This window comes from Belonocnema kinseyi, chromosome 2, assembly GCF_010883055.1.
Source record: "Belonocnema kinseyi isolate 2016_QV_RU_SX_M_011 chromosome 2, B_treatae_v1, whole genome shotgun sequence".
Classification (NCBI taxonomy): domain Eukaryota; kingdom Metazoa; phylum Arthropoda; class Insecta; order Hymenoptera; family Cynipidae; genus Belonocnema; species Belonocnema kinseyi.
The window spans coordinates 102686644-102697560 of record NC_046658.1 but is presented as its reverse complement, the minus strand read 5'-3'; the positions used below and the strand labels follow the sequence as shown (position 1 = coordinate 102697560).

Genomic DNA, 10917 nt, shown 5'->3' with positions numbered 1-10917 from the left:
ATTCGAGAAATTCCAGTAATCAAAAATTCACCAATCACAGAATGTTTCAGGATCCATCATATGGAAAGAGGTAAGCTCTATATTCCTAGTAATGGTAGTAATGTTAGTATCGTATTAATCTAGCAATCGTGATAGCAACTATTTTGTTCGACTCATAGAATAACCTGTTGATTCGAGACCTAAAGAAGTCAGATTCCAAAGCTTATCGTAGTAAGTATTAAGATTCATGTTTTTTTTTACTTTTACTTTAAATGACAGTTCTAACGATCCAGATTTAATTAACCCTCGGGTTATCACATTTCAGCGGTTTCGAGATATGATCAATAACTCTTTTGTGACCAATTGAGCCTCCCGCGATCAAAACGGGACACGCTCGAAATTCCTTGGTTTTAGTTGGCCTCTCGGTTATTCTCGTTCTTGAGTTTTCCAAGTCGGATTTTCAATTTCTCTTAATTAAGATATGCTTCAAAAAAATTGAAAATCCGACTTAAAAAAAAATCAAGAACGAGAATAATCAAGAAGCCAACCGAAACCAAGGCATTTCGAGCGTGTCCCGTTTTGATGGCGGGAGGCTCAATTACTCTACTGTAACCAAACAAATTTTTTTTTTAATGCTCAAAAAATTACGTAAATTAAACGTTCTTGCACAGTTCCTCCTATGTTAATTTTATAATTTAACGGAAAACTTTAAGTGACTGAGGGATGGATAAATATTACCGATTTAACTAAATTTTAGAGGACATTATATTTTTGGGTAGGCGCACCATAATCAGGAAAAAAATTTTCAACAAAAGGCTATACGAACTAACCTTACCAACATACGACTGAAGTTTGTTTCTTATTGCAGATTTGAGTTCACAGATTTCAAACCCTGGCCTTGGTTCTTCGAGCAGATCTTCGCCTCCGATCGAGCCTCGCATTTGTGAGAGGTCCAGGCATCCTATTGCCAGTCCTGCTCCTTCATACAAACTTGGATTTAAACTTGAAGAACTTAGATTTATTCGGTTCATTACCAAAACGAATCCCTTCCGGCGATTCGAAGTTAGAAGCTACACTTTTCCTCGTGATAAATCAATTTACGTGAAATGGCACATAAAGGGAGAAAGTAATGTTTTTCTGCCCATGCCATCTGAAGAACAAACTGTATTTTCAACGTCTAATGGAGATGTATTTGCAATTGTGCAGACTAGTACAAAACTTCGTGGAATGTGTACACTAAGAGGACCTACTCATAAACGAGCTAAAATAAACATGTACAGTACTGAGGTTAAAGAAATGACCGCACTAGAAATCCAGGAAACTCAATTAGGCAACGACAAACCAATCTCAAGTTGGTTTAAAATAGTAAGGGTAAACAACTCTCCTCCACGTCTGATCAGATTCCCAATACTTAATTAATTTCGAAATTAGATTTTGAGATATTTTTGACGTTTCAATTTCTTAAGCCAAGAAACTGGAATGCTAAAAAAATGTACGACGTTAGGTCGATCCAGAAGAAATTGACTTTGAAATGTTTCGGAATTTGAAAAAAATTATTAACACATGGATGACATATTTTAGATCAGAAAAAGGAACATAAATAGTATGCAGAAATATATTTTTACCTCGAAAACGCTATTATTTATTAAATAAAGTAAGGTGGAGTATTTCGGAGATAAATTTTTGCTTTTACTATCCACCTCACCAACTTAAGAAGATGAAATACGTAATAGAAAAATAGACATAATTTTTCATTCAGAGTGAACTGAAATGACTTTTAAAAGGTCTAAAATTTATGTAAATTCATAATAAAGTAATAAAATTGCGCATTAATTTAAAAAATTTACTTAATTTTAAAACTAGACTACACAATGTGTCTTGAATTTTGAAATACTTATGTTAAATCCCCAGAAAATGTTGCATAATTCTAATTATTTAAACGTAAATTAACTTTTAAATTTACGAAGGCCCATATTTTAATTATTCTTTGATATCATGTATAAACTATTTGCGTATACAATATTTCTTTCTAAAGTTTAAAATTATCTACTTGCACCATTTGTAGATAAGGCAATTTTAAAGATTATTTTGAACCTAAATTGTCGGAATCTTAAAAATTTGTTCATTTCAAGGTTTTTTTAATTTGGAAAAAGGTCAAAATTTAATTATGTTTGAATATCAACTGCTTTGAGAATAATTAGTGCTGAATAAAAACAATTATCTGTCCAAATAAATAAGAATTTAAATAGTTTAATTTAGTTATATTTATTTATAGTATTTTTATTTATTAATCTATAATATTTTTATATATTTTAGATAATGCAATTTTATTAATTCTTAACGTGAAATTTACCTAAGAAAAGAGCTTTAGTGCCGTGATTAAAAAAGAATTGATAAAATTAAATAATTTAAAAAACAATAAAAACTCAATTGAGCCAGATAGACGTGACCTTACATATTTCCAACCATTTCCTTAAATTTCAGCACAATATATTTATTTTTCCGATTACAAAGTCACCGAATTAAAGAACATATTAATTGCCATGTGACAGTCTGTGACATATTCTGAATTTCAATTTTATTCTTTCCGAAAGTTTAATATTTTCTAGCTGAATTCTTATTAATTGGGATAGGATTTCTAATTTAAACTATTCTGAAATTCTGGCATTTTTTAGACCTTATCAATTAGGAATTTTTAATTTCTGATTATTTTTAATTTGTGAATAAATCAAAATTGCTGATTTTAAAATCAAATAATAATTTGGAATTAAATTATAATAATTCAAACAAATTTTAAGACGATTCAAATAGAATTCTAGCTAATTTCAGTCTTAACTCAAATTTTAGTTCATGTAAATGAAGATCTAGTAACTTAAGTTAATTCCAAAATTAAATCATGGTCAATTCATAATCGAAATCTGGCAATTCAAATAGAATTTTTGCTAAATCAAGTCGAATTATAATAAATTTTAGTTAAATTACAGCAAATTGAAACTGAATTGTAGTTAATGCTCATTTAATTTTAGTTAATTTAACCTTGAGTCTAGCTTCTCAAATAAAGTTACGATTAATTCCAGTGAAATTCTAGTCAAGTGTGAATTATTGGAATTTGAAACTTAATTTTAGTTGACTTGAGTTAAAATATAAACGATTCTGCATGCATTAAAATTAAAAGATCTGCTAATCTTAACAAGATGAAAATTTAATTTTATATTCCCTTGTTTAATTTCAATATAATTCTTTTTCAAACTCGTATCTTTTCTATTTGAATTCTTACTAATTGAGAAAGTATTTCTAACTTGAACTATTTTTAAAACCGAATACTTTAAACTGTTAAATGTTTGACATGTTTTGAAAGATGAATGCTTATATTATACTAATAATTTTTTTCCGTGAGAAAGAATTCACGAATAATGAGTTTATTATTTTGTAGATATCGTATTTACGTCTAGGTGGGTCAAGTTCTTAGCTAAAGAAAAATGTCAAAATATAAAATAAATGTAAACAAAAAATTAATTGCCGTTGAAAATTAATTTCGAAATTTAAGAAAATAGTTTTGTTTTTTATTTATTAATAAATTTAAAATGATTCTATTAATAATTTAATTATGATACAGAGAATTTTGAATATAAATTTGATCCCTCAGCCTGCTGATAAATATCTTAATCGTATGATTGATCTCTACAAATTGTTTATAAAATACGGATTTTGAATATTTTTAGAAGGTATTACATTATTGTCTTCGTCTTTTTTCACAAAAATTGATGTCATTGTTTGATAAGTTATCTGGATTTACGATAAGGTTAATTATCTTCACTTTTTCGCCATTCCAATTTTCTCTCACTCGCATTCGCGAACAGTTAAGTTACGTATCGATTAAAATACAAACGAATTTATTTTTCAAAATGCACTCGGTAAGTACAATATATTCATTTAATTTGAGATTATACCAAGCAATTGTCGAAGTTTTAATAATCTATGTGTTATAACCAGGAATAAGGACATTGTGGTCTCCTTGCTATAATTCGTGATCTTTATAAATAGATTTAAAATAAGGTTTTAATAAGTACGTGCATCGAATAGAAATCTATAAAAAACATAAAAATAAAAAAAATATTGTTTAATTTGCTGTACGGAAAAAAAGTTTCCAGCAATCATAGAATCGGCAGAAAACTTTTAATTGCTTACAGTTCGAAATATAGTCAACTTCGGGATATCAAAACATTGTATATCATTATGATTATTAACTTAAGATCAAAATGATACACATTTCCGAATCCGAAATTATTTTTTACGCTTCTTAATCTATATCTGACAATTGCTAGTTGTTGGAATTTTTATTGAAAGTCCTCGGTTAATCATGGCCAAGGTGATATTTAAAAAACAAGGAAGGTTTTATTCAATTTTGAAATTTCCGGGTGGTAGAAAATTTACAATTTTTCTTAATTAGGCTATGAATCTCTATAACCCCGGAAATTAATTTTTTTCTTTCTAAATGTATTTCGTCCGATTCACCTAGTTCCCATTTCCACTTTTAAGGATTTACTACTTTCTAGGACCAAATGGCTGTGTTTTAGAAAATGTTGAAAACTTACTTTTTCTAGTTAAGCATTTATGTATTTTGGTTAAAATTTAAACTTTTTAATTGAAAGTATAAATTTCTTTTTTCATAAAATTACAGTAAAACTCTTCTATAGCGCCGATTTTGGGGCTGACGCTTGAGTGCTCGGCTGAGTGACAACCGCAGACCCCGCACACTCCGCGCAGCTCCAGTTACACCTACCTGCCGCGTGGTGTCAATTCTCGGAAGGGATATAGAAGGGAGGGCTATTGAAGGGTTTCACTGAAATTATTTTTGATTAAAAAGTGTACAATTATATCTTGATTTAGATTTTTTTTTAAATAAACATGTTATAATATATTTCAAAATTTAATTACTTTGTTACAAATTCAGAAATTTGGTTGAAAATGTAACTACTTTGATGAAAATTTGTCTTTGGCAATTTTTTTATGGTGCAAAATTGAATTATTTTTCTACTGAAAATGTAACTATTTCATTTATATTAAAAAAAGTTCTTATTTTAAAATAAATTATTTATTTCATTGAAATTTCGTTTCTTTTTAGAAAACTAAGATTCTTGTCTGAAATTTTATCTTTTTGGGTACAAACTGAACTACTTTGTTGAAAATACTTGTATTTTGTTTAAATTTTTGTTGTTGAAAATTCACCAATTTGTTTAAAAGCTGAAATATTTCGGTGAGAAGATTGACTAGTTTTCAGAAAAATTGATGTACTTTCTTCGAAGTTAATTTTTTGTACTTAAAATGTAACCATACGTTACCATACCATATGTCTTTTTCATAGAAAATTAATGTTCTCGTGTAAAAATTCATCTTTCGGGTTAAAGATAAAAATATTTTTGTGAAAAAGTACCTATTTTGTTGAAAATTGTTTTTTTTTTTGTTAAGTTGAAAACTAATTTGTTTACATAAGAATGTAAACATTCTTTTCTTAATGTAGATTTATATTTTTTAGATAAACATTGAAATATTGAAAATAATATATTGAATAATTAAGGTTGAAAAAGATAAACTATTTTGTTTAAAAATCAGTTGTTTTTTTTAAATTTATTTGCTCAACGGAAAACTTAACAATTCTTTTTTTCATTTCTATCATTATCTTTTTTAGTTGAAAATTAAAATATTTGGTTAAAAACTCATGTCTTCTGTTAAAGTTTTTTTTTTGTAGAAAATTCATCTTTTTACTTCAAAATTGAACTATTTTGGTGAAAAATGTAACTATTTTGTTGCGCTTCAAAATTAATTTTATTAAATAAAAATATAATTATTTTTATTTGTATTGTAAATTTATATTTTTATTTAAAAATTCGACTATTTTGTTGAAAATTGTTTTTTGGTTGAAAATTAATTGATTTAACTGAAAACGTGACCATTATTTTATTGATGGTATATTTATCATTTTTAGTTGAAAATTCAAATGTTGAAAATACTATATTGAAATATTAAAGTAAATAAATATTAACTTTATGTTAAAATCAGTTCATATATTGTTTGAAAGTTAATTTGTTTAACTGAAAATGTAACTATTCTTCTTCCGATTGTACATTATGTTTTTAGTTAAAAATTTAGATATTTTGTAAGAAATTCATGTCATTCGTTAAAAATTTTTCTTTTTATGGTAGAAAGTTCATCTTTTCGGTAGAAAATTGAAATATTTTGATGAAAAAATTACCTGTTTTTTCAAAATTGTTTTGTTTTTTGTTTAGAAATTAATTTAACTTAAAATGAAACCATTCTTTTTTAATTGTATATTTATCTTTTTTGGTTTAAAATTTTTCTTTTCAGTAGAAAATAATTATTTTTTGTAGAAAATTATTCTGATTGTGCGAAAATTTCTCTTTTTAGTGGAAAACTGAAATTTTTCGGCAAAAATGACCTATTTGTTGAAAATCGCGTTTTTAAATTAATTGATTTATCTGAAAATGTAATTATTCTTCTTTTGATTGCATATTTATCATTTTGAGTAGAAAATTCACATATTAAAAATTTTTAATTGAAATATTAAGGTAAAAAAATATTAACTTTATGTTAAAGATCATTTTTTTGTTGGTTGTAAATTAATTTGTTTAACTGAAAATATAACTATTTTTTATTGTATATTTATCTTCCTTCGTTACAAATTTCAATATTTTGTTGAAAATTAATATTCAACCATTTTTGTTGAAAATAGAAATACTTTAATGAAAAATTGAACTTTTTTTTTGCTGAAAATGAATTTTTTAAACCGAACATTTAACTATTATTTTTGCATTGTACATATTTACCTTTTTTAGTTGCAAATTTAAATATGTTTTGATTTTTTCTATCAAACGACAAACTTTTATCAAAAGACATATGTCTTTTGTTAAAAGTTTATCTTTGTTTGCAGAAAATAATCGTTCTTAGCAGAAATTTTAAGTACTCTTAAATTTACTGTAACTTTACAAAAGCAATCGTGGTTCCACTTTCCTGGAATAAATTTATCACCACTTTTCAAGAATAGAAACGATGAAACTCTGTTAGCCTAGTTGTACCGCATATATTGTGCGATTGATTACTTGGAGTGAAATTACATAACTAAGTCTACAATAACATATATCTGTAGTGTACCAGATCAATCGAAAAATCGAACCCAATTATAGGTTCTTTGAAGAAAAAAGCAGGTGAGGATAAAAGCTGAAAGCAATCTAAGGCGTTTAGAATTACCCTATTTAGAAGGTAGAATTTCAATATTAGGCTCCGAGAAATTCGATAATACTTTTCTGCACGAACTAGTGTCCATGATCGCATGCCAAACGTCTTATTTATTCCCCAGAGGAGGTATTCAACCGTGTTATCAATTTCTACACGAATAGAGACCTTTATATGGTGACTTTGTGAAGCTCTTCGCCGGGGGTGATTGCTAGAGAGATTGATCCGCGACCTGGGTCCGAGCAGTATTGTGAAAGGAACGTGTTGTTTAAATAAGCAACACGGGAATTCTAGATAATTCTAAAAATATAGACCCCCCCCCAGATGCAATGTACACTAAGTTTCTTGATCACAGACAGTATAAGGAGTATGCTGAATTTGTTCTGGAGTGGCGAATGTGAGAAAGAATCAGTAATAATTACGGACCTACTTTTTTTAAATACGATAGAACTTTTCCTAGGCGAATTATAAATAATTCAGAAAGAATTCAATCGTAGTTCGGTAATTTAAAGGTTGATGTGCCCATGCCATTACGAACACAAGAAATATTTGAATTTATAGAGGGGCTTCTATACTTTGCCTGTTTTGGATACCAGAAGAAATGAAAAAATAGAGATAACTTAGGATGAATGTATATTTTCATATTGGTATTATAATTGCATACATTAAAAATTATTATATACACCTAAACATATGAATAGCAATTATGTTATATTGTATGAGCTGAAACCGAAAAAATTGGGTTTTGGAAGAATCTGGCAGGAATCGAACACGGGCGAGTCTCAAAAACGGTAGCAAGATGATTCTTAGACTGCTAAACTAAATTATGAAAATAGGGATTTCCTGTTTCATATTAATGAAATGTTAGGAAAATCATTAATTGTAACTAATATCTTTCTGAATTATTAACGGATATGATTTTCATTTTTTAATAATTAGCATATTTAATTTATTGTACAAAAATATTAAAGTGTCGAATTTCACATAATTTTACCATAAAACTGTGACTCTTCAAATTGGCATTATTCCAAAGTAGCTGTTGAACAGCGAAAACCGGAAAATGAACATTTATTTCTTTTGCACAAGGAATTGCACACATTTATAGAATAAACATATAATGGATTACTTGAAATCTCACAAATTTAATAGCATACAATATAATTCAATTAAAAATAATTTCGATTTAAGCTCTTTTACCAATTTTAAATTCATTTTTTAACTTTTTATATGAAGAAATTATTTAGCTTACAATATGCAATTCAAACATTGTTTACTTTCTAAATTTGCCATTTCAGCTCTTTGCATTAGAGTGTATACTTTCAATTCAAATAATTTTAAAATGCAGTATTAAGGAATAAAACAATTAGAAGCGTCAAAGTTGGAAGTTTTTGATAAAGTATTTACCGATTTTTAATTAGACGCTTCTATTTCATTCTAATCCTATTTAAATATTGTTTCAATGTTAAATATTCAAGTTTAAATCCTTTCAATTTAAAATCTTTTAATTTCAGAAATGAAAACTTTTTGCATTTTTACCAATGTTTCAACGTGTGTTTAAAATGAGCAATTATAAATCAAATATTAAAAACTAAAAAAGTTAAAACTAAATTAATAATGTAAAAAGATTTAACAAAATAATAATTTACCTTCTAATTTAAAAAGAGTTCAGTTTAAAAAAATTTATTATTTTGTTTTTAACGTTTCACGTTTAAAATTGCTTAAAATAATAAAATTTAAATAAATTAATTTCTCATTTAATTCTAAAATTAGAGCATCAAGAATAATAACGTGAATTTATATTTTTTGAACTAAAATCTTTAAACTCTTTAATTTATGAAAGTTTCAAGTTTTGCAGTTTCACGGCATTTCATTTTTTACTAATTTTGTCAATTCTTTACGAAACGGTTGAATTTTTAAACTAAAAAATATGCCCACCTTGCGGACACATGCTCTTCGCGCGCTGTGCGCGCGGGTCGCAAGTTTCAGCGCGCCTGGGGAAACCAAAAACTTATAACATATATTTTTTTGTTGCGATAAGCCTGCAGAACGATAGTGCAAGATCACTTATGTATTTTACATGGACGATCTTATGATCTATGCTGAAAACAAAGAGCAACAACATCTCTAGGATTTGTCGAACGATATACTAAGGAAATAGGAATGAAATTTGGGTTGGAAAAATGCGCCAAAGTTTCTTTGAACTGAGAAAAATTAAATGGCATCCCTGCGAAGACCCTGAGCTCGTCCATAGAAACGTTATACGGCACCTTTGCGCTGGAGAGACTTATACATACCTCGGCGTGACACAGGGCCGCATTCGGCATGTGATATCTATAAAGGATACTCTCCAAAGCAGATACTTCCGAACTCTCGGCGAGCAACAAAGTATCTGCAACAAAATCATGCATCTTAAGTCGTCCGTTCCGCGATTCTACATCTCACGCCGTCAAGGTGGTCGCGGAATATTGAATTTTGAATGTCTTCACGACAGGATTATTCCGGGTACAGCATATAGAGTCACAAATGGAAGAGACCCTCTTCTTAAAATGGTTAGGAAGCACGAAGAATTAGTCAAAGGAGCTTTTCTGTAAAAAGCAGCGGAGGAGGCATCTGAAACACTCGAACCTAACTTCAGTATTAGGGGTAAGCAAAATGCATCAAATCTTATCTATCTCGAATACTTACTCCTGAAAGCTAGGATTAAGAAAGCACAAGAGAAAAACTTCCGTGAACAGCTCCTCGATAAGAGGATGCGCGGCATCTTCCACATAAATGTGGAGGATCAGTCAATGTCGTGTCAGCTAATTTTTTCTTTCCTTAAATCATCCGGATTAAAGTCTGGCACGAAGGGTTTTATGTTGCCATGCCAAGAAAGTGTCATTTCCACCTTAACATCCCGTCGCCACATTTTGAGCCAAGACATTCCGGATGGTAGCTGTAGGCCTGTCATGCACACCCGGAGCATTTAGCACACATACTATCTAGTTGTTCAACTCATGCGGGAACGACCTACATCCAAAGACACAATGTGGAACTAAGAGTGCTTTATTACCATCTGTGTCACTCTTACGACATTAAGATTAATATGGCTCCTCTAAATGCTCTAAGGGAAATAGAGTCAATTGTCGAGAACGAGAAGTGCCGCATATACTGGAACTTTATACTCTCGGTAATTGTTTCTGTTACACACTTGAGGCCTGACATGGTTCTTCTTGACTTCGAGAAGCGAACCATGTTCGTTATCGAATTTTCGGCACCTGCTGGCAAAAACATCATAGCCAAGAAGAATGAAAAGAGAGAGAGGTATAGAGACCTTGTAAGAGAGTTACGACGATTGTACCCGGAATATTCTGTTAAACTAATCGTCCTTATCATCGGCGCTCTTGGAGGTGCCAAGCTTTCACTGGTTAATGGCCGTAAAATCATCCCTGCGTGTCACTAATATGCTAAAAAACTTGCGGGAAAAATGCAGAAGGCGGTCGTCCTTAGGTCGCTCCGTGTCCTGAGGGTGCACGAGACTTTTGCCGGATCGTCGTATTGATTCTGCTAGAGACTGTAACCACCAATCTCACGGTCGCGAGGCGTGGTTATGGTTCAAATTTTACCGCGATTTCGCTGGGATCGGGTGCAGTTTTTCAGATTAGTACCCGCTTCCGGCGAAATCCTGCGGTTTTCCTAATGACAAAC

At 29.6% G+C, this 10917-nt stretch overlaps 1 protein-coding gene across 3 annotated transcripts in view; it reads left to right on the top strand.

Annotated features, from left to right (window-relative positions):
* Positions 1 to 3839: 3839 nt before the first annotated feature.
* The window catches only part of LOC117167948 (high affinity copper uptake protein 1-like), a 15283-nt gene continuing 8205 nt past the window's right edge, over positions 3840 to 10917 (top strand). For all 3 annotated transcript variants that reach the window (XM_033353207.1, XM_033353209.1, XM_033353211.1), the window contains exon 1: positions 3840 to 3893. In XM_033353207.1, the coding sequence (XP_033209098.1) occupies positions 3885 to 3893 (9 nt within the window). In that variant the 5' untranslated portion in view covers positions 3840 to 3884. The remainder of the gene's footprint in view (positions 3894 to 10917) is intronic.